Raw genomic sequence first — 23,493 nt, 5'->3', positions numbered from 1 at the left:
CAATGTACTTCTTCCTCCTCAACCTTGCCCTCATTGACATGGGCTCCATCTCCATCACTGCCCCCAAAGCCATGGCCAACTCCCTCTGGGACACCAATACCATCTCCTTACCAGGATGTGCTGCACAGGTCTTTGTTTGCTGTCTTTACTCCAGCAGAGTTTTATCTTCTCACCATCATGGCCTATGACCGCTACATCGCCATCTGCAAACCCCTGCACTACAGGACCATCATAAGCGGCAAAACTTGTGTCAACATGGCAGTAGCTGCCTGGGGCAGTGGCTTTCTCCATGCTGTGCTGCACACTGCCAATACATTTTCACTACCATTCTGCCAAGGCAATGCTGTGGACCAGTTCTTCTGTGAAATTCCCCAGATCCTCAAGCTCTCCTGCTCAGATGTGTACCTCAGAGAAGCTGGGCTTATTGTTTTCACTGCATGTTCACTTTTAGTGTGTTTTCCTTTCATTCTTTACTCCTATGTGCAGATCTTCAGGGCTGTGCTGAGGATATCCTCTGAGCCTGGACAGCATAAAGCCTTTTCCACTTGCCTGCCTCACCTTGCCATAGTCTCCCTGTACATTGGCACTGGCACATTTGCCTACTTGAGACCCCCATCCATGTCCTCCTCATCCCTGAATATTTTACTGGCAGTTCTGTACTCAGTGTTGACTCCAGCAGTGAACCCCCTCATCTACAGCATGAGGAATCAGATGCTGAAGGATGCTGTGTGGAAAGTGATGTCTGGGTGTTTTTCAGAAACAATATAGTTACTGTCCTCTGCATATCACTGATAATGCAACTCATTACAGACTGAGATACAGTTTTCATTTTGTTTTCCTTTTGTTTTTACTTTTACTTTGCTTTACTGATGATAAGGTAGTCCAGAGAGAAATATGATCATTATTTGTGTTCCACAGACAAAGGAGAGCTCTGCAACATGAGGAAACGGGAAAGGGGCTGGGAAAATTATTAATTATTCAACCAGTGAAATTTCATAGTCTGGATTGAGTGAATCACCCCAAAACTTCTCCTCACATTGGAAATGAGTTGGACTTGATAATGCTTGTGGATCCCTTCCAGCTAAGGCTATTCAATGAATCTCTGACTCTGAAGAAGGAGGGCTATCTGTGTGCACCCTCCATGGCCAAAGAACCACTTGTGTGGGAGGCAGTCAGTGGCAGTGCTCCCCACCAGCTGGCTCTGCCTTCACAGCCTGACCAGCACAGCCCTGCAGAGTGCCCCAACGGCCCAACTCACCACATCCCCCTCACTCTGCTGAACAGCACTGCCAGCTCAGGGAATGTGGGCAGTATGGGCAGGGGCTGCAGGAATGGCTGCTCAGGCCAGCCCAGAGGTGCTGGGCTGGGGCAAGTCTGTGTGGGACATGGGGTGTCCTGGGAGAAGAGCAGGGTGCAGTGTGTACAGTGGTGCTGCCTGAGGAGCCCCAGGGCCAGCAGTGTGGTGCTGTGCTGGGGAGTGGCACTGGCTTTGGGGGAGGGGGGCTGCAGGCTATTTGGGAAGGTGGATCGGTAGGGTTTATCTCCTGCAGATTGCAGCAGCAGAGACACTGCCAGTGACCTCCCCTGCTTCATTTGCAGCTTTGGGGCCAGCCCAGCCTGGACTTCTCTGCTGGGCTGGGCTGGGGAGAGGAGAGGCAGGTGTGGAGAGCAGAGGAGGGTCTGGGCTGTGCTGGCCTCCTGGAAGAGAGGGGGGAACCACAGAGCAGTCTGGGCTGGGCCTTTGTTCACTGCATATGGATATGACCAATGCTAGTCATCATGACTTTCACACCAACTCCTCTGAAGAGTTCTCAACATTTTTCTAAAATATATAGTCAGTTCTTGAATCACTTTCCTACAGAGAGGTGGCCATTTCCTTCAGGATGCTCTGGACTTGCAAAAGCTACATGGGGAAATGTGAGTCTGGATTTGTGCGAGGTCTTCTGAAGCAGGAACTGGTTGGCAGGCAGAGTACCCAAAGGATTGTGCAGGGCATCCCCTGCACCCACTGCTCCTGGGGGGCCTGGGGAGAGGCCTCCTGAGCACAACAGCTCCTTGTAGCCCTGTGGATGCTGGCTGTGAGGTCACGTCTGTCCCAGCACCTGGCTGGCCAACAGCAAGGAGGCAGAGCCTCTGAGGTCACAAAGACCTTCAGAAAGCTGCCCCCAAGACGGTGACACGTATGGGAGGCCAAGGGAAATCCGGGAGAGTAAAGATGCAAGACCTTGGTGAGAGAAGAGGGACTTGGCTAAGAGAAAAGAAAGATTTCAAAGAGGTGATAGGGGTTCAGGTAAGGCTGATGCTTCTGCAACACTCACTGGGAAAGCATTCGTGTTAGGCCTTGGCAAAATTTCTAACCAGCAACGTGAAAACCTAGTGCTAACCTAGTACTAAATGCTATCCCTCACCCTGAAAGGAATCCACTGCTCTAAACCCCAACCTCATTTCCTACCTTGAAGTCAAACCCCAAACAAATTACTTTTTACCTTTAGTCTTAACATATTGCTCTTGCTAATCCCTAGTTCTTAATTCCTTGAATTATATTGCCAGATATCATCCCGTAACAAGGTACATAATAAAACCCTAACCAAAAATCTAGCTTATACCCTAAACACTGACTGTCTACCCAAAGCAGAACTCACAAGCCTCCCTTTAATACCTTGCCCAGTTCCTAAACTTGGAAGGTAAAATACAATCCCTAAACTCTAAACTGAACAACCAAACCTCAAATCCCTCATTCCTGCACTCTTATGATGTAAATGAAGGGATTTGGCCCCATGAGGCTGGGCAGGGCTTGAGACATTCTGCAGCAATCACTTGGTCTTGGAGGAGGCAGGGGAGGTGACATGGGTCTGGTCAGGTCACAGGAATCAGTGAAGAGATGGGTGGGTGTCCTGGTTTCAGTTAGAATTAATTTTCTTCCTAGTAGCTGATGGAATGCTGTGTTTTGGCTTAGGATGAGAAGAGTGCTGATAACACCCCGATGCTTTAATTGTTGCAGAGCAGTGCTTATACTAAGCCAAGGACATCTCAGCCTTTTGCTCTGTCCTGCCAACGGGCAGGCTGGGGGTGCAGTAAGAGCTGGGAGGGGACAGACCCAGGACAGGTGACCCAAACTAGCCAAAGGGGTATTCCATACCATCTGACGTCATGCTAAACAACATAGAGGGGTGGCTAGCCGGGGGGAGAGTGCCGGACTGCTTGGGGTTAGGCTGGGCATCGGTCAGCGAGTGGTGAGCAATTGCATTGTGCATCACTTGTTTGTACATATTATTATTACTTTCCTATTATCACCATTGTATTATTATTATTATTATTGTTATTATTATTTTTGTTATTATTATTTTCCTGTCTTATTAAACTGTCTTTATCTCAACTCACGGGCTTCACTTTCCATTTCTCTCCCCCGTCCCAGAGAGGGAGGGGGGAGGGTGAGCGAACGGCTGCGTGGTGTTTAGCTGCCGGCCGGGTTAAACCACGACAGTGGGGATGCTCTGCTGAGGTCAGCTGTGCCTCAGGACATCAGGAGGCAGCAGGAGGCCCGTGAGTGTGCAGGTGGGTGTCGGGGCACTCCTGCCTGAGGACCTGATGTGCCACCTTCAGGCTGATGGCTGGTGTGAACATGTGTCATTTTAGCTGTGCAAAAGAAATTGAGAAAGCAGTTCTTGGATCACTTTTCTACAGATTTTCTTCAGGATGCCCTGGAGTTGATAAAGGCTACATGAGGAAAAATTACTCTGGACATGTGGGAGGCCTTCTGCAGTATGAGCTAATTGGCAGGAAGAATACCCGAGAGATTGTGCAGGGCATCCCCTGCACCCACTGCTCCTGGGGGACCTGGGAAGAGGCTTCCTGAGTACAACAGCTCCTTTTGTCCCTTTGGATGCTGGCTGTGAGGTCACTTGTGTCCCAGCACCTGGCTGGCCAACAGCAGGGAGGCAGAGCCTCTGAGGTCATAAAGGCCCTCAGAAAGCTGCCCCCAACAGGGTGACACATTTGGTGAGGCCAGGGGAAAGCTGGGAGAATAACAGTGGGGGATTTTGGGGGTAGAAGAGGGGGTTGGCTAAGAGAAAGGAAGGATTAGGAGGCCAGTAGCCTTAAAACCTACAGCTACACTAAATCCTGCTCTGGAAGGAACTCATTGCTCTAATCCCCATCCTCAAATCCTACCTTGAAGTCAAACCCCAGGTATGTTACCTGTTAACATTAGTCTTAACTCTCACTAATGCCTAGCCTTTAATCATTAGCATTAGATTGCCAGCCTTAACACCAGCCCTCACCCAGTCAAACACCATAAAAACAAATAAACAAACAAAAACCTGACCAAAAATCTAGCCCTTACACTAAACTCTGACTGGCTTCCCAAAGCAGAACACGAAAACCTCCCTCTAAGACTCTGTCCTATCTCTAAACATGAAAATCAAAAGAACTCCTAAACCTCAAATCCGTCATTCCTGCATGCTTATCAGAAAACTGAAGGGGCTTGACCCCATGAGGCTAAGATGGGTTTGAGAGGTCCTGCAGCAGTCACTTGGTCTTGGAAGAGGCAAGGGAGGTGACCTGGATCTGGTCAGGTCATCGGGCTCAAGGAGGAGATGGGTGGGGATGTTTTGCTGAGGTCAGCTGTGCCTCAGGCTCTCAGAAGGCAGCAGGAGGCCCATGGCTGTGCAGGTGGGTTTCAGGGCACTTCTGACTGAGGAGCTGACAGGCCGCCTTCAGGCACACAGCTGGTGTGTATGAGTGTGTCATTTTAGAAGTACAGAATGAACTGATAATGCACCAACATGAAGTGGTGTGGGACAGCATAGGACAGCCAGATACGGAGATGGACAAGGGCACTGGCAAGGCAAGCATTAGCCAAGAAAAAAAAAAAAAAGTCTTTTCCCCTTGGCTATGGCAGGTCTCTCTGCCACCTGGGCCTAGGAGGAAACATGTTGTCCTCTTAGCAGTTGTGGCTCGTCCCCTCTTTGCACCTTCTGAGTGAGGCCAGGAGGTGTCACACCACTGTCTTTTACTTGGCACTGCATACCCCACATACCACTGACCGAGGAAGTGCCCGGAGCCACACATGAAGGACAGGAACTCTCTGCCCAGAGCTGCAAGCAAGGCTTGCAGAGGTTCTCTGCTCCCTTCAACCTCCAACAAGGCAAAGCCTCTCTGTCTCAGAAAAGCTGAGGCTTTCTATGTCCCAGCTCCAGCTGTGCTCCTCTGGATGTATCTCAAGTCTTCTTCTCTTCTTGCCTTACATCTTCTTGGATTGAGACAGGGACATCCACTGCGTTCATCCAGACCCTTCATCCCTGAAGGATCAGGCTTTCCACCTCAGCCCTTCTTTCCCACTACAAAGCTTTTACCCAGTATACTTTGTCTGGCTGGACCCCATGCATTTGGAGTTCATTTGGATGGAGTTCACTTACTGTGAACTAGCCAGTGCAATGCTGAATCTCGTTGTTAGCAACAAGGATTGGCTTGTGGGGAATGTGAAGTTTAAAGGCAGCGTTGGCTGCAGTGACCATGAACTGGTGGCATTCAGGATGTTTAGGGCAGCAAGGAGGACACACAGTAAGCTCATCACCCTGGATATCAGGAGAGCAGATTTTGTCCTCTTCGGGGATCTGCTTTGTAGAGTACCATGGGAGAAGGACCTGAAGGGAAGAGGTGTCCAGGAAAGCTGGTTAATCTTCAAGGATCACCTCCTCCAAGCTCAGGAGCGATGCATCCCAGCACAAAGGAAGTCAGGCAAAAAGGCCAGGAGGCCACATGGCTGAATAAGGAGATGCTGGCCAAGGGGGTTCTTCACAGAGAGGGTGGTTGCACACTGGAACAGGCTCCCCAGGGAAGTGGTCACTGCACCGAGCCTGTCTGAATTTAAGAAGAAATTGGACTGTGCACTTAGTCACATGGTCTGAACTTTTGGGTAGACCTGTGCGGTGTCAAGAGTTGGACTTGATGATCCTTAAGGGTCCCTTCCAACTCAGGATATTCTATGATAAAAAAAAAAAAAAAAAAAAAAAAAAAAAGGAAGCCTACAAAAGATGGAAGCAAGGACAGGTAACCTGGGAGGAATACACAGACACTATCGGAGCAACCAGGGATCAAGTCAGCAAAGCTAAGGCCATGGTAAGCTTCAATCTGGACAGGAAGGTCAAGGGCAACAAGAAGGGCTTCTCTAAGTACAACAGTGATAAAAGGAAGACAGCAGAAAACATGGACTCTCTCCTGAAGGAAACAGGAGACATGGTTACCCAGGATATACAGAAGGCTGAGGTACTCGATTTCTTTGCCTCAGTCTTCATTGGCAAGAGCTCTAGCCACACTGTCCAAGTCCCACATGACAAATGCAGGGACTGGGAGAATGTTGAAATGTCTACTGTGGAAGATTAGGTGCAAGACCATCTAAGGCATCTGAAGCAACACAAGTCTATGGAACCAGGTGAGATGAATCCCAGAGTCCTGAGGGAACTGGCAAATGAACTTGTAAAGCCACTACTCATCACATGTGAAAAGCGGTGGCAGTCTGGCAAAGTTCCATTGAATGGGAAAGGGAAAATGGAACTGCCACTATTAAAAAGGGAAAAATACATATGTATACACACCTAGGGAACTACAGTCCAGTCAGTCCCACCTCTGTGCCCAGCAAGATCATGGAATGGATCCACCTGGAAACTCTGCTAAGGGACATAACAAACAAAGAGGTGATTGGTAAGAGCCAACATGGCTTCACTAAGGGCAGCTCATGCCTGACATATCTGATGGTCTTCTGACCCACTGGGTTGCAGTGTTTTTGGATACAGGAAGAGAAACTGATGTCATCTCCCTGGAATTGTGCAAAGTATTCGACACATCCCACGTAACACCCATTCTCTAAATTAGAGAGGCATGGATTTGATGGGTGGACCACTCAGTGGATATAAAGAATTGTCTGGATGGTCACAGTCAAATTACTGTGGTCAACAGCTCAGTGTTCAAGTGGAGACCAGCAATGAGTAGTGTTCTTCAGGGACCGTTATTGGGACTGGAAGAGTTTAACATCATTCTTGGTGACATGGACAGTGGGATTGTCCACTTGACATTTTGACAAGTTGATGTCAAGTAAGTTGATGACAGCAAGCAGTGTGGTGAGGTTGACACACTGAAGGGAAGGGACGCCTTCCAGAGAGGTCTTGACAGGCTTGAGGCTGGGTGGAGAATGAAGTGAGAACAGCCTTGTGGGTCCTGGGGCTGTTGGTGCTTGAAAAACTCAACATGAGCAGTCAATGTGCACTTGCAGCCCAGAAAGCAAAATCACAGGTAGCATCAGAACTGTAACTAGGAGGTTAGGGGAGGTGATTCTTGCCCTCTCTTCCACTCTTGTGAGACCCCTCTTAAAATACTGTGCTCAGTTCTGAGGTCCCTGTTGCCTTCAGGGGGCAGTGGCGACCTGGTTCAGGAATGGCACGGCGACCAACCCCAGGCCGCTCGGTCCATCAGCTCACAGACACCAATGTGGTGGATGGCAAATGGCGTTTATTGTCGAGTCACATGGGCTTATATACCCGAGGCCCATAGCGTCACTTCCGCTTGCTTACATCACAGGCCACACGCTACTGTCCATCAAGGGAGGGGCTCCACCTTTCCGTACAGCACGACATCTTCCGGCCGCCAGACCCTAACTACCCACATCTCCCCCCTCCCTATGCACAACCAAATTAGCTAAAACATAACAATCTTAAGATGTAGACATCGTAACTTAACTGAAAAACATAAGGCACAATAACCAGGAGAAAACTAGGAGGTAACTGGTAACCCTGAGTAAATACACTCTTAAAGTAGTTGTTGGTGTTCTACCAACATAATGTTAACTTTCTCTAACCAACTTTTAACAAACAACACAAGCATATTTAGTATACAAGGTCCAAAGATAAGATCACACAAACGCATTGCAGCCCCCCACCCACGGAGGCCGCTTCGCTGGTGTCTGGATTCTGCCAGTGTGGAACTCTCAGGCTTAGACAGGATGCCTGCTGACTTATTGTCTTCTCATGTCGCCGGGGTATACAGATTACGGGGGTGCCCGATGATCCATTCCTGTGAACAGAAACTCAGTTTTCATTAGTTTTGTTCTGAAGTTGGGGCGTCGGCTGTTTGGAGCTTCTCTGGACGTACGAGTTGCCATACCTTTGTGGGCCCTCAGGCCCTGGACTTGCACCTGGGGGGTGATCACTGTTGGGTCCATACCCATTAGCCGCTGCAGGCTAGAGCCATACAGTGTGTGATCCGTCCCAGTTACTTGGGCCAGTTGTCTCATACAGTTGTCCCCCCATTCTCGTTTAAAAATGATCATCCCACCCCCGTCAAAGATCAGTCTACAAGTTTGTTTTATATCAAACGGGAGCATGTCATCTCCCCTGACAACACCATCTATGAGGGTGGAGACCATTGCAGAATGAAGCCCTTTATCCACAATAGCTTTAACAATCGCTTGTACATCCTTAGGGTTTGTTGGTGAGTGAACCCTCTGCCCCCCATCTGTCACCCAGACCAGGAACGCTAGCATGGCCGATAGAGCCAAGATGGTGCACGCAATCTTAATTTTCCTCCAATCTGTGAGAGGAATTTCTCTGCCTCGCGGTGCAGCTTTATTTCGGATGGGGATATTTTTGCTATCTGTCCCCATTTCCTCCTCCGAATTTGAATCGCTATCTGATCCGGAGTCAGAGCTTGACTGACTGCTCACCTCCGAGTTCCGGTCCCCTCCCATCGAGTTCCGGCCCCGCCCCCCACCCCTGCGGGTGGGCCGCTCCCTGCCTCGTGGCTCGCCCCGCCGCCTGCTCAGCGAGGCGTTTGCGCCACAGGAGCGTGTTTTCGGATGGCCGTTCCGATCGGCTCTCTGCCCCTCTCTCACGCTTCTACCTCCTCCCCGGTCGTCCCCGCAACCGTTCTCTTTTTCGCATTTCCACGTGTTAGTAAAACCTAACGCTTCATCCCCGTTCCCGCCGGAGGCTTCTTCACCCAATTCTTCGTCTTCTAGTTCAGCACCGTACTGGGGCGCACATGGCCGTGGTCTCTCCCAGATTTCCTCAGGCTCTGGTTCCCCACCGGCACCCCTGGCTTCCTCAGCCGAGCCACCCCACAGCTTCCACAACTTGGATACGACCTTCACAAGGGTTTCCATCTTCCTTGTTGGTCCGGGAGCTTCCTCCCCGCCGGGCTGGTCCCGCCGCTCCGGCCGCCGTTCACCCGAATCAGGAGTTTTCCCGGGTTTCGGCACCACTTGTTGCCTTCAGGGGGCAGTGGCGACCTGGTTCAGGAACGGCACGGCGACCAACCCCAGGCCGCTCGGTCCATCAGCTCACAGACACCAATGTGGTGGATGGCAAATGGCGTTTATTGTCGAGTCACATGGGCTTATATACCCGAGGCCCATAGCGTCACTTCCGCTTGCTTACATCACAGGCCACACGCTACTGTCCATCAAGGGAGGGGCTCCACCTTTCCGTACAGCACGACATCTTCCGGCCGCCAGACCCTAACTACCCACAGGTCCCCAATTTTGGAAGGACATGGACCTGTTGGAGCAAAACCAGAGGAGAGCCACAAAAATGATCAAAGAGCTGGACCACGTCTCCTTCAAGGAGAGGCTGGGACTACTTGGCAAGTGAGAAGAGAAGGCTCTGGGGAGACCTTACAGCAACCTTCCAGTACCTAAAGAGGATGAACAGAAAAGCTGGAGAAAGACACTTTATCAGGGATAGAGTGATAGGACAAGGGGTAATGGCCTTAAACTAAAAGAGGGTAGATTTAGACTACATATTAGGAAGAAATTCTTTACTCTGAGATTAGTGAGGCACTGGAGCATGTTTTCCAGAGAAATTGTGGAATGGTGCCTTTAAAAGTGTTTAAGACCTGGTCTCTTGGAATGTGTACCTGGCCAGAGCAGGAGGGTTGATTTATAAAGATCCTTCCCAACACAAAACCTTTGAAGCTCTTTGAACCCCTGTGGTTTTATTTCAGAGCAGTTCTTATGGAGCTGCATTTTGAATTTTAGAACAAAAAGGTGTTGAAAACAGACCAGTGTTTCAGTTACTACTGAACTGTGTCTGCACAGTATCAATGGGTTCTTATACTGCTGCACATGATGTATAGATTGGGGGTATACAGATATTGCAATGGGACACACAAAGTAGAGCTGAACCAAAGTGCTTAAACTGTCAGCCTGACCTTGGTGCCAGGAAAGGTGATGGATCAGGTTATCTTGAATGCAATCATGCAACATATGTGGAACAACCTGTAGATCAGGCCCAGTAAGTATGGGCTCATGAAAGACAAGTCCTGCCTGACCAACCTCATCTCCTTCTATGAACGGGTGATCTGCCTAGTGGATGAGGGAAAGGCTGTTGGCATAGCCTGCCTAGATTTCAGCAAGACCTTTGACACAGTCTTCCACATCATTCTCCTGGAGAAGCTGGCAGCCCATGGCTTGGACAGGTACATGCTTTGCTGGGTTAAAAACTGGCTGGATGGCCGTGCCCAGAGATTGATGGTGATCGGAGTGAAATCCAGCTGGTCACCAGTGGTGTTCCCCAGGAGTTGGTGTTGGGGCCCATCCTCTTTAATGTTTTTATTGATGATTTGGATGAGGGAATTGAGTGCATCCCCAGTGAGTTTAGAGAAGACACCAAGTTAGAGGGTAATGTTGATCTTCTGGAGGGTAGGTAGGCCCTTCAGAAGGACCTGGACAGGATGGGTCAATGGGCAGAGGCAAGTGGGATAAGTGTTGGGTCCTGCACTTTGGCCACATTAACCCCATGTAACACTACAGGTTTGCGGCAGAGTGTCTCGAAAGTTGTGCAGAGGAAAAGGATCTGAGAGCGCTGCTTGATGCTCACCTGAACATGAGCCGGCAGTTTGCCCAGGTGGCCAAGAAGGCCAGTAGCATCCTGGCTTGTGTCAGGAATAGTCTTTCTAGCAGGACCAGGCAGGTGATCATCCCCCTGTACTCTGCTCTGATGAGGCTGCACCTCGAGTACTGTGTTCAGCTTTGGGTCCCTTAGTACAAGAAAGATGCTGAGCCCCTAGAGCATGTCCAGAGAAGGGCTACAAAGCTAGTGAAGGGTCTGGAACACAATTCCGATGAGGAGCAGCTGAGGGAACTGGGGTTGTTTAGTCTGGAGAAGAGGAGGCTCAGGGGAGACAGTATTGCTCTCTCCAACTACCTGAAAAGAAGGTGTGGGGATCTAAGGGTTGGCGCCTTCTCACAGATAAGTAGTGACAGGACTAGAGAGAATGGCTTCAAGTTGATTAAGGGGAGGTTTAGTTTGGAAATTAGGAGATGTTTGTTCTCAAAAGGACTGTTCAGGCATTGGAACGGGTTGCGCAGTGAGATGGTGGAGTGACTGTCTATGTGGGTCTTTATGGAAAGTTTGGATGTGGTGCTTAGGGAGATGATTTAGTGGGTAATATTGGTGGTAGGGGGTGGTTGGACCAGATGATCTTGGAGGGCTATTCCAACTTTAATGATTCTATGACTCTAAGACAGTTGTCCCTCTCAGGGATAAAACTTCAGATGTCGTAAGAACATGTACTGGAGAAGAGAGACACTTAGCTCTGCCTATCGTAAATGACACCCATAAATGACCAAATCAGATGAAAGCCATTGTAGGCTGCTCAGAATATATTAATGAACAGTGAAAAGAATCAATGATCTTTAATTTAGGTATCTGGTTTCATTTTCATTTGACCAAGAAAATCTCCCTGCACTTAAGAATGATGTCCCCAGATGCCCAACTGATTCCTGGAATTAATCAGAGCATGAAGATACTTGCATATATCTTGGCCCACCTCTGGCACCTCCAATGTCACCTGGTGTTTGCATATGAACAGCTCCCTCCTGGCCTCTGTCTCTATTCAGTGTGCTGGGAGCTGAGACTAGCTCACTTGCACAAGACTGGAGTGTGCCCACCTGAACTTAGGCAAAAGAAATCCCAGCTCCTGTGGGCTTATTGCGCATGTGAGAGAGCAAAGCCTCCTTCTAACCGTTGGACTGCAAAGAATGAGATGCCTTGGTTGATTCAGCTGAAACCCTTCCCTCAGCAAATGAAGGCAGATCCCTCCCTATCCCTGTATGGGTGTCCTGCCTAAAACCAGAACACAGAAAGGTGATTCTTGAACCTCATACTTCTTTTGATATGAGGAATGATAGTGCTGGAAATGAGTTTCCTTCCCCAGTGGATGGAAGGATCATCTGTGATAACTTCATTCTGTTTCAACGTTGTTTCCTCTAGAGTCCCAGGAATTTGTCAAGAGCTCCCTGTGCTGCTGACCTAGGCTGGACTCCTGGGCCCAAGGGGAGCTTCTGGTAAGCGGGTAGCACTGCAGAGAGACAGCTCTGCCCAGGAGCAGCTCCTCTGCACAGCGCAGCAGGGCTGGGGGCACTGCCTGCAGGGGACAAGGGTGGCTGAGAGAAGGGAGGGAGATGTTAAAGGCAGTGTGGAGGGGGGATGCTGAGAGATCACAGTGGGAGAAATCTTCACAGCCCTGAACAGGGTAAGTCTGTGGCTGCAGGGCAGCACAGCTGTATTCAAAGAGTCTCTGACTCTGAAGAAGGCCAGCTATCTGTGCGCACCCTCCATGGCCAAAGAACCACTTGCATGGGAGGCAGTCAGTGGCAGTGCCCCTGACGCCATCTGGCTCTGCCTTCCCAGTGTAATAAATGGCTCATACATTTGTGGTATAACCTATGTGGTTATACAAGTGTATGTAAGAAAGAAGGTCACATTCATCATACCATGTGGCCCTAGCATTGTTCCATACTGACACGAATCAGATGAACATATCTCACACCAGCCTGACCAGCACGGCCCTGCTGAGTGCCCCCATGGCCCCATGCACCACAGCCTCCTCGTTCTGCAGAGCAGCACCGCCAGTTGGGGGGCTGTGGGCAGCATGGGCAGGGGCTGCAGGAATGGCTGCTCAGACCAGCCCGGACGTGCTGGGCTGGGGCAAGGCTGTGCAGGACATGGTGTGTCCCGGGAGCAGAGCAGGGCACTGAGTGTGTGTGCAGTGGTGTTGCTTGAGGAGCCCCAGGGCCAGCAGTGTGGTGCTGTGATGTGCTGGGGAGCAGGGCTGGTCTGGGAGGCTCTAGGGTGTCTGGGAAGGTGGATTGGTGGTGTTTATCTCCTGCAGATGGCAGCAGCAGAGACACTTCCAGTGACCTCCCCTGCTTCATTAGCAGCTTTGTTGCCAGCCCAGCCTGGGTTTCCCTGCTGGGCTGGGTTGGGGAGAGGAGATGGAGGTGTGGAGAGCTGGGGAGGGTCTGGTCTGGGCTGGCCTCCTGGCAGAGAGAAGGGAACCACAGAGCAGTCTAGGCTGAGTCCTTGTTCACTAGATATGGATATGACCAATGCTAGTCATCATGACTTTCACACCAACTCCTTCTCTGAAGAGTTCTCACCATTTTTCTAAAATATATAGTCAGTTCTTGAATCAGTTTTCCACACAGAGGTGGCCATTTCCTTCAGGATGCCCTGGAGTTGCTGAAACCTACATGGGGAAACGTGAGTTTGGATATGTGGGAGACCTCCCAAAGCAGGAACTGGTTGGCAGGCAGAGTACCTGAGGGACTGTGCAGAGCACCCCCTGCACCCAGTGCTTCTCGGTGGGCTGGGATGAGACCTGCTGAGCACAACAGCTCCTTGTAGCCCTGTGAACACTGGCTGTGAGGTCACTTGTGTCACAGCACCTGCCTGGCCAACAGCAGGGAGGCAGAGCCTCTGAGGTCATAAAGGCCCTCAGAAAGCTGACCCCAACAGGGTGACACATTTGGGGAGGCCAGGGGAAAGCTGGGAGAATAACGGTGGGGGATTTGGGAGAGAGAAGAGGGGTTTCGCTAACAGAAAGGAAAGATTTTAAAGATTTAAGAGGGGTTCAGGTAAGGCTGATGCTTCTGCAACGCTCACAGGGAACATCTTCATGTTGTGTCCTGGTAATATTTCTAACTAGTAACCCGAAAATCTAGTGCTGTCCTTAATGCTTTCTCTCTCCCTTTAAGGCATCCATTGCTCTAATCCCCAACCTCATTTCCTAATTCAAAGTCAGACCCCAAGCACATTACTTGTTACCATTAGTCACAGAATCATAGAATCATAAAAACACAGGGTTGGAAAGAACCTACAAGATCATCTAGTCCAATCATCCTCCTATCACCAATACTACCCCTAAGCTACTAAATCATATCTCAAAGCACCTGAGACAGGTGCTTCTTGGACACTGCCAAGGATGGTGACTCCACCACCTCCCTGGGGAGGCCGTTCCAGTGCCTGACCACTCTTTGAGAGAAAAAGTTTTTCCTGATATCTAAACCAAATCTCCCCAGGCGCAACTTGTGGCCATTTCCTCGAGTGCTATCATTAGTTATCAGAGAGAAGAGGCTGACCCCCTCCTCATCACAGCCTCCCTTCAGGAAGTTGTAGATTGCAATGAGGTCTCCCCTGAGCCTCCTCTTCTGCAGACTAAACAATCCCAGCTCACTCAGCCACTCTTCATAGGACCTGTGCTCCAGACCCCTCACTAATTTTGTTGACCTTATCTGGACATGCTCCGGGGCCTCAGTGTCCTTCTCGTAGTGACGGGCCCAAAACTGAACACAGTACTCCAGGTGTGGCTTCACCAGAGCTGAGTACAGGGGGCTGATCACCTCGCTGCTCCCACTGGCTACACTATTTCTAACACAGTCCAGGATACCATTGGCCTTCTTTCCACCTGGGCACACTGCCGGCTCATGTTCAGCCAAACATCGATCATCACTCCCACGTCCCTTTCCTCTTCACAGCCACTCTGTCCCAAGCCTATAGCATTGCATGCGGTTGTTGCGGCCAAAGTGCAGGATCTGGTGCTTACCCTTGTTAAACCCCATCCCATTAGCCTCAGCCCAGCCTATCCCGATCCCTCTGAAGGGCCACATTAGCCTCAGGCAGATCAACATTACCTCCCAACTTGGTGTCGTCTGCAAACTTACTGAGGGTACATTCAACCCCTCATCTAGGTCATCAATAAAGGTATTAAACAAGATAGGCCTCAGTACCAACCCCTGGGCGACACCACTTGTAACAGGATGACAGCTGGAATGAAATCCATTAACCACAACCCACTGGGCATGGCCCTCCAGCCAGTTCTTCACCCAGAGAAGACTATACACAGCCAGGACAGATGACCCAACGGGATTAAATAGATGCTCCAATAGGTGTTCCAGCCCACCACCCCACTACCAAAAGCACCTCCCAGCCTGCAACAGAGGAGCCTGCTGGGGAAGAGCTGGAGGGCTGTGGGGACCCACCAGCAGGAGCTGGTGCCAAGTCCTGCCCAAGGGTCCAAGACATCTCCCCGTTCACCTCTTGCAACTGAGGTATCTCTGCCCATGGGTGCTGGGCAGGCTTCCTTAGGTTCCATGGGCCCTTCCTTAGGGCCCAAGGCAGCAGAAGGTGGGCACTGCAAGGGACTGTCTCATGGGGCTTCCCAGAGATCCACTTTGTCTGGAAACTGCCTGTGGCTGGCAGGACGGAAATGTCTCTGTCAGTAGGAATAGTGTCCCTGGACCAGGGGCCCTGTCAGCCCCAAAGCCAGACCACGATCCTGCTGGCTCTAAGATGTGTCCCTTCCCAACCGCTGCATCTTTGTGCTCTTCTCCCCTCCATGAGCCTCAGGGAGATGCCCAGATACATGGTCAGGGAAGCACTGGATCTGGGGAAAAGCGCCCAGAGGGTTTTAATATGAGAAAATACCAACACACAGCATAAAAACAGGGGAATACCAAGAAGGGAAATACCCATGTGCGTCTGCTGACTGCTGGAAAAGGAAGACCATTCCCTGGCACTCACGGCTCTCCCAGTGGCACTGAGCTCTCCTCCCTCCCGGCTGCACCCAGCTGCTCAGCAGAGCTGGGCTCTGCTGGCCTGGGGCTCTGGAATTCTTGTGCATGGGTCTGTGGTGTCACACCCTCGGTGTCCTCATGGGGATATGCCTGAGACACCTCTTCAACATCGTCATAGCCCGTGGTCCCCAGGAAAGGTGACGAGGTGTCTCCCTCAGCTCCAGGGACCCCAGCACTTCTCCGGGAGTGCAGGCTTCCCCCTGTAAGCATCAAGGCAGGCTGCTGTGGTTGGGCCTGTGGGGTGCCCCTCGGGGCTGTTTATCACCTTCCTCATCCTCACCAGCCTGAGACACTCGGCCCATTCTCCCAGCCCCCACAAAATATCCCAGGACAGGTTCTCCATATGGAGGTGGTCAGGCTTTCAATATGGCATGGATCCTCCTAGGCCTGGGGTTGGCACCTAGGAAGTGGCAGTGCTGCATTGCCCTCTCACCTGTGGCTGCATCCCTGCGCCCATCTCCTTCCTGTGGTGTCCTGGGCACTTCCCAGTCCCCCTGCCCAGGGACAGGATCCTCCCCAGGGTCAGAAACCTCCCCAGCATCATCATAGCCATCCGCTGGGTAACCTCCAGGCAGGACAGGGACATCTGAAAGGAGAGGGAAGGTGGTGGCAATGAGAAGAGATGTCCTGCAGAGCAGAGGATGGGAGGGTGTGTGGGACACAGGGCTGACATGCTGCTGGTGTCAGGGTCACAGCAGAGCCTTCATGCAACCAGCTCTGTTGATAACACTCGGTGGCCACTGCTGTCTGTCTGGTCTGTCTGCAGGGAGGAGAAATGGAGCCCTTCCCCCCCCCACCCCCGCTCTTATCCCTGGGTGTGGCCCCAGACCATCCTCCTCCTCATGTGCCTGGGGTAGGGCTGCAGCTGGGTCAGGGACCCCTCTGAAAAGGAGGCTGCAGAGAGCTGCAGTGGGTGCTGTGGGATGAGCCCTGCTGCCCTGATTGGTGGTCAGCACTGCTGGGGATGGGCAGCCACAGAGCTGGGGGTGCATGGGGAGGAGACCAGTTCCCTTGGGACAAGGCACTTCCCAGAGAGGTTCCCAGAGCTGCCCTGGGACAGCCCTTTGCTTAACCCTTGGCTCTCAATAAGGTGCAAGGACAAGCAGAGAGGGGCTGTCCCCTCTGGGATGGGCAGAGCTGGTGTGGAGGAAGCTCCTCTGTGGGGGCCAACACCTGGATGCTCTCCCACAGACCCCATGGTCCAACCATTTCAGGGACCATGGGCAGGAGCTGCAGGGCACAGCCCTGGTCTGAGACAGGGAGAATGGACACAGCTGATGTGCCCCTGCAGGTTACCTGCACCCACCTGAGAGACTGAACCTCGGCTGCTTCTCCCACGCCAGGCTGTAAGCGATCTCCTCGTACACGGCCTCAGGGAAGGGCTCCCCAGCTCTCCCGGAGCCTGAGGACAGAGGCACGGCTGGTCTGGGAATGGGCAGAGAGGGACAGGACCCCACTGGGCTCCCCCAGCCCCACTCCCTGGGCCAGCACAGGGCTGTCCCCACAGCACAGCCCCACTGTGTTGTGTTGGCACTGCAGCCACATCCCCAGGGAGGGCAGCATCCCCATGGAGATGGTCTGGGGCAGCATCAGCCTCGCATTTGGAGACAGCCCTTCTGCCCCTTTGGTCCTTGGGTCACGTCCCAGTGCAGACCCTGCACCAATTCCCATATTTCTCCTCCCCATGGAGCTGCTCCATCTCTGCCCCACACAGCAATAGCACAGCCTGTGCCCTGTTGGGGGGTAGCTGACACAACGGTGATGGACTCCGCTGCCCCATGCTCCTCCTGCCAGAGCTGCCCAGAGCACTGCCAGCAGTGCATCCTCCCCGTCTCACCCAGCCCAGCTCTCACATTTCTCTTCTAACCCCAGAACTGATGCCTCAGGCTCTGGGCTCTCTCCACCCCTTGATGTTGGTGCCCCATGGTCTGTCAGTCAGTGGGGCAGCACATGGGGCAGGGGGCAGCACACGGCTCTGTTTCTGTGCCCCAGGACACCAACACCCTCAGAACCCCCAGCCCTGCCAGGAGGCATCTCTCCCCCAGGACCACTGGGGAAGGACCCACCTCTGCGCCGAGCCCTGGCACTTCGCACCTGCCCAGCCAGGAGGGCCAGGAGCAGGCAGAGGAGGGCCCCCAGGATGATGCAGATGACGACAGGCACTGAGAGTCCCTCGCTGCTGGTGGTTGGACGGCCCCGTGGGGGATCTGCATGGGCAGGAACATGGCAGGGGCAGCATCAGACAAGGGAGAGTTTGGGTCAGGACATGCCACTCCTGACCACACAAGGCAGCAGGGGCTGGGAGGGACAGGGCTGGGTGATGGGGCAGCTCCCACCCTACTGGGTCCATCACAGACTTCTCCCAGCTGCTTTGGTTTTCTGTGAGTCTCACAGCCCAACAGGGAGCCCCTTCCCCTGGCTGTGGGTCACAGCGTGGCCATGTTCAGACCCAGCCCCAGGGGAAGGACAGCTTACCTGCTTGTGGGGGGGATGTTGCTGTCCTGGGTGCAGCTGCAGGGGAGCAGAAGGAGAGCTGGGCTGAGAGGCTGGGAATGTGGCACCAGGCAGCCTCCCTGGCAGATGGCCCCAAAATGTGCCACCTGAATTGTCCCTCCTGCGGGGCTGGGCAGGGTGGAAGGGACAGGGCCCAGCACCACTGCTCTGGGTTGCTCACAGGACAGTGCAGGCAGCCCAGGGGATGTTCTGGGACATCCAGCCCCACAGAGGCTGCTCCCCACCCACCACCAGCCCCACACTCTGCAGGGACACCCTTGCGCAGGCCTGCACTGCGGCCATGCCTGGATCCAGCAGGGCAGACGCCCAAGCCAGCTCCTTGCCAAGCCCCCAGCCATGTCTCCCAGCCCCACTGCTCACCTGAGCAATGCACAGCTGCATCTGCCTTATGCTGGCAGGCACCGCTGTCCCCTGGCTGGGCCCAGCAGTCCTGCAGAGACAGCTCCATCCCCCTGCACTCCATCAGCCACATGGGGCCCGTCCCCTCTCCAGCAGCAGCCTGGCCCAGGGCATAGAGCGCGGGGCCACAGCCCAGCTGCCTGCATGCCACCTCGGCATCCCGCATGTCCCAGGCATTGTCACACAGTGTCCCCCAGGTGCCGCGGTGCCAGATCTCCACTCTGCCCGAGCAGCCATCCTTGCCTCCCACAGCACGGATCTTCTCCCTGTCTGGGGAGGCAGCAATGTCCCATGGCACCAGGACAGCTGGGGGAGCCCTGCCAGGTGAGGGGGGCACGTGCAGGGGCAGCTCCCTACCTGTGCAGCTGGTGGAGTTGGGGCATGCAGCCACCTGTGGCCTTTCTGTCCATGTCCCAAAGGAAAGAGAAGTTGGGCTGAAAAGGGTTGTTCTGGGGGTCGTGCAGAAGAGAGCAGAGCTGACCTCTGCTCACACGTCCCCATGCTGCCTGGGTCAGGGCAGCAGCAGAAGCCTGTTCACTCAGGGGACACACACGGCACTGCAGGGGGGACCCAAGTGCTCGGCCCCACAGGGTCCCTGATTCACAGAGCAGCAGGAGGCTGTCCCAGGAGGGGGGACTCCTGAAAGCCCTGCATGGTCTCCTCCGAGACCTTGCCTGGAGTTGCCTCTGCATCCCCCAGGGGCTGCTGGCAGCCCGGCTGTTGACTGCTGCTGGTGGACATGGGTGGCTCCAAGAGCTGAAGTCACCTTTGTGTACCAGTATCAACAGGGTCTAATGCAGGAAGTCAAAGCCCCTCTGGGTTTCTTCTCTGCATTTCACCATACCCAGTGGGGAACAGGACCTGGTGCCTTGATGGCTCAGATTTACCATTGCAGGTGATGTGTGTCTCTTCTCGGCTGTCAGTACACGACTGCGGATTCCAGGAAGCAGAGGGACACTGCCAGAAGGAGCTGTTGCTCTTCCCACACTCCACGTGATCCAGCCATGTGGTGCCAGACAGCTTGGCATAGTTAGAATCTGTTTCCAGATCTCCTTCATTCCCGCAGCTCAGCTCCTTGCACACCAGTGACACCGTCTCGGTGGTCATGGAGTTGGAGCAAACGCTGCCCCATGTCCCGTTGTAGAAAACCTGCAGGCGCCCGGAGCAGCCGTCGCTGTTCTCCAGCCTCAGGGCCATGAACTCTGGAAGGAGGAAAGGCCCCAGGGACATCCTTGGATGGCAGCCACTGATGGCCTTGGCCCTACCTGGCTCTACCCTTGCCCCAGACTCACTCTCCCCAGCTCCCCTCCCCACTCCCAGCACAAACCTGAGCAGATGACTCCAGCGTCCTCCTTGTGCCCGCAGCTGTGCTGCCCCCAGGCCTTGGCAGGGCAGTCCCAGAGAGCAGCTTCGGCCCCGGAGCAGTTGACGCCATCCAGCCAGATCTGCCCAGAGCCCTCCCCAAACCGAGCAGAGCCGGCTGCCTCCAGGGCCCCTCCGCAGCCCAGCTGGCGGCAAACGATGGCGGCATCGGCCAGGTCCCAGGTGTCGTCACAGACGGTGCCCCAGCGCCCCTGGTAGTAGATCTCCACTCTCCCGGCACAGCGCCCGGCCCCGTCCACCAGCCGCACCCGCCGGCTCCCTGCAGCAGGGAGAACCCCGACGCTCAGGGACTGGCTGCCCTCCCAGACCTTCAACTTGGGGACGTGCAGCACCACTCACCCTGGCACACGACCCCCACGTCCTCCATGATCCCTGCTGCCGGTGTGCTCTTGGGCAGGGAGGTGTTGCAGAGGCTCAGGTCAGCCTCGTGCCCTGCACACCGCACCCCACGCAGCCCCACAGGTCCTCGTCCTCGCTCGGCCCTCACGGGGGTGTAGGCTGCCTCTGCCTCTCCGCACTGCAGCTGCCGGCACACCACGCTGGCCTCCTGCATGTCCCACTGCTCATCCAGGACTCTGCCCCACGTCCCGTGCTGGAAGACCTCCACGCGCCCGTCGCACCGGCTCCCTCCGCCCACCAACCGTACAGACATGTGGTCAGCGGGGCCTGGTGAGAGGAAAAATTCAGCCAGGCACTGCTATGGGGTGCAAAGCTGTGGGTGACCGTGTCACACACCAGGGGCAAATGGACTTTGCAGCACTGCCCAGCACGCACCTGAGCAAATGACAGCAGCAGCGTTCTCCTGGGAGCATGGAGAGGCCCCCAGGGCAGTCACCGGGCACTGCCCCAGGTGGGCTTCAGTCCCGTCACAGTGGAACGAGTCTCTCCAGACAGGGCCGGTTCCTCTCCCAAAATGCCCTCCTCCAGGAATGGACTCAGCAAAGCCACAGCCGAGGTGCCGACACAGAACGTGGGCGTCCGAGAGGTCCCAGAGGGAGGCACAGAGGGTCCCCCACGTCCCCAGCACCTCCACCTCCACCCTGCCCTCACACGCTGTGCTGCCGTTCACCAGCCTGAACCCTGTGTACTCAAGGACAAAGGAGGGTGAGAGAGGCCACATTTGTGCTCTTGTTCCAACAGGAGCTGCAGGAGAGGCCAAAGGGACAGCGTTCTTCTCTCCACCCCACCCAGCACTTTCTCCTCTCCATCCAGCACAGACCAGTGCCCACACTGCTCTCCCGCTCCAACCACAGCCCCCGTTGGCACCATCCCACTGCGAGTCCTTACGTGTGCAGGTGACATGAGTGCCATTGCGGTCGGTGCAGGCCTTGTCCTTGGGGGCCTCCGTGGGGCAGAAGGAGAGGACGGATTCATTCCCCACACACTGCAGCTCTCTGTCCCAGACAGGACTGGCCCCTTCTCCCAGCTGAGCTGCTCCATGGACAGACAGGGCTGTGCCACACTGCAGCTCCCTGCACACCACCTCGGCAGCTTTGGCACCAAAGTGGGAGTGACAGACAGCTTTCCACTGGTCCCTGTCGTAGACCTCCAGACTTCCTGAGCAGGGGCTGTCCCCTCCGACCAGCCGGACAAATCCTGGAGCAACCAAGGAGACCTCTGAGTTCCCAGAGCCCTCTGGCACTTCCATGCCTACCTCCCACCTCATCCCTGAGGTGGCCACATAGCCAGCCCAGCAGCTCTCAGTGGGTGCTGGTGGCACAAAGATGTCAGGGCCCCCCTGCTGCTCCTCAGAATCCAGCCCAGCACCCATGAGCTGCCCTCTCTCCCAGCCCCCAGCTGCAGACACCGCTCAAACTGCTGCTGCCCGGAGCCCCTGGGCTGCCCGGCCCCAGACCCACCACTGCAGCACCCGCAGCACATGGGCCAGGGGAAACAGGCCCAGGAACTCAGGGCTACTTCAGCTTGCTCTGCCCCACAAGGCTCAGGCCAGTTAGAAGAAATCCTTGGATCTGCTAAAAAGCCCCCCTGTTCCCAGGGAATGCTGGGGCCCTTGGGGAGCTCCTGTAAGATGGGGCACATCGGGGGATCCTCCGCAAAGGGGGGTCCTCCGGTCGGGACAGTGTGGTGCTGGGCATGCACGTCCCCAGCCACCTACCATGCATGGGTCAGGAAAGCAGGCAGAGAGCAGCCCTGGTTTGACACAAGCTCCTGGTGTGAAGGCAGGCAGAGAGGAGAGCCAGGAGGTGTTGGCACAGCCCCTGGGGCACAGGGCAGGCAGGAGAGGCTGAGCAGTGGGTCAGCACAGCCTGGAGGGGCCATGTCTCTGGGGGCTGGCTTTCATGGGGTGACCCCGGGACAGGAACAAGGTGCCACTTGCCACCATGTTCCTCTGCCCAAGCCCAGTGCTCCTGCCCTCTGAGCAGCCCCTCTGCTTTGGCTGAGGTTCTCTTGTCTGCTGGGGGTACAACCCAAAAGTCCTGGGCCATTGCACACCCTTCCCTGAGGCTGCTGGTGGCTGGGGGAGCTGCTCTAGATTCCCCTGGCATAGGGACCAGCCTGCCAGACAGGGCCTGGGTGAATGGAGGAGAAAGATGGGAACCAGGCAGCACAATGGGGAAGGGTGAGGGCTTTCTTCTCCCAGCCTCTGACACCTTCCCAGGGTTGGCTGCTCCAGCTTATGGGCCAGGCTGGGTGTGCTCCCACTGGGCTGTCACCAGGGACAAGGGACACCAGCAGTGACAGACCCAGCTCAGAGTGCAACTCGACACACAGAGCCATGTTCTGGTGTCCACTTGTTGCTTCCTGAGGTCACAGCCAGGTCCTTTAGAAGTGTCCTCGTCCCAGAGGTAGGGAACAAGTTCAGTCCTTACCTGAGCATGTCACTCCAGCATCCTCACTGTGATCGCAGTATGTTTCAGCCCTTTCTGTGTGTGTGCAGTCAGACAGGGCAGACTCCATGCCATTACACTGAACATTATCCATCCAAATGGAACCAGATCCTGGCCCAAAGTGTGCATATCCAGGAGCTTCGAGAGCACCCCCACAGCCCAGCTGCCTACAAACCACTGCAGCATCGGACTTGTCCCAGCGGTAACTGCACACGGTCCCCCACTGGCCCTGATGTTTCACCTCCACTCTCCCAGCACAGCGACTGCCGCCATCCACCAGCCTCACCTCCGCAGCCCCTTCAAACAGCAACACAGGAAGAGTCAGGAGAGTTTTGAGCCCCACATTGTGTGTCCGTGAGGACCCCCTCCCCAGGCAGACTCCCAGTTCCCAGGGTGGGATCCCTGTCCCCATAGGCTGTCTCAGGGGCAGCGGAGGGTTCC

The 23,493-nt window shown here is 54.3% G+C and overlaps 1 protein-coding gene across 1 annotated transcript; it reads right to left on the bottom strand.

Annotated features, from left to right (window-relative positions):
- Positions 1 to 7,006: 7,006 nt before the first annotated feature.
- On the bottom strand, positions 7,007 to 21,851 carry LOC119714661 (scavenger receptor cysteine-rich type 1 protein M130-like). Its single transcript, XM_072030336.1, has 10 exons — positions 21,687 to 21,851; positions 21,491 to 21,545; positions 20,978 to 21,283; positions 20,543 to 20,869; positions 20,148 to 20,462; positions 19,689 to 20,022; positions 19,178 to 19,254; positions 18,782 to 19,090; positions 18,002 to 18,114; positions 7,007 to 7,132 (listed from the first exon to the last, which is right to left on the bottom strand). Exons 1-10 carry the CDS (start codon positions 21,849 to 21,851, stop codon positions 7,007 to 7,009), a joined length of 2,127 nt encoding a protein of 708 aa, XP_071886437.1.
- Between the last annotated feature and the right edge of the window lie 1,642 nt (positions 21,852 to 23,493).

Source organism: Anas platyrhynchos, chromosome 32 (genome assembly GCF_047663525.1).
Source record: "Anas platyrhynchos isolate ZD024472 breed Pekin duck chromosome 32, IASCAAS_PekinDuck_T2T, whole genome shotgun sequence".
Taxonomy (NCBI): domain Eukaryota; kingdom Metazoa; phylum Chordata; class Aves; order Anseriformes; family Anatidae; genus Anas; species Anas platyrhynchos.
Note: the sequence above shows the minus strand (reverse complement) of the source record. Positions and strands in the feature narration are given on the sequence as shown.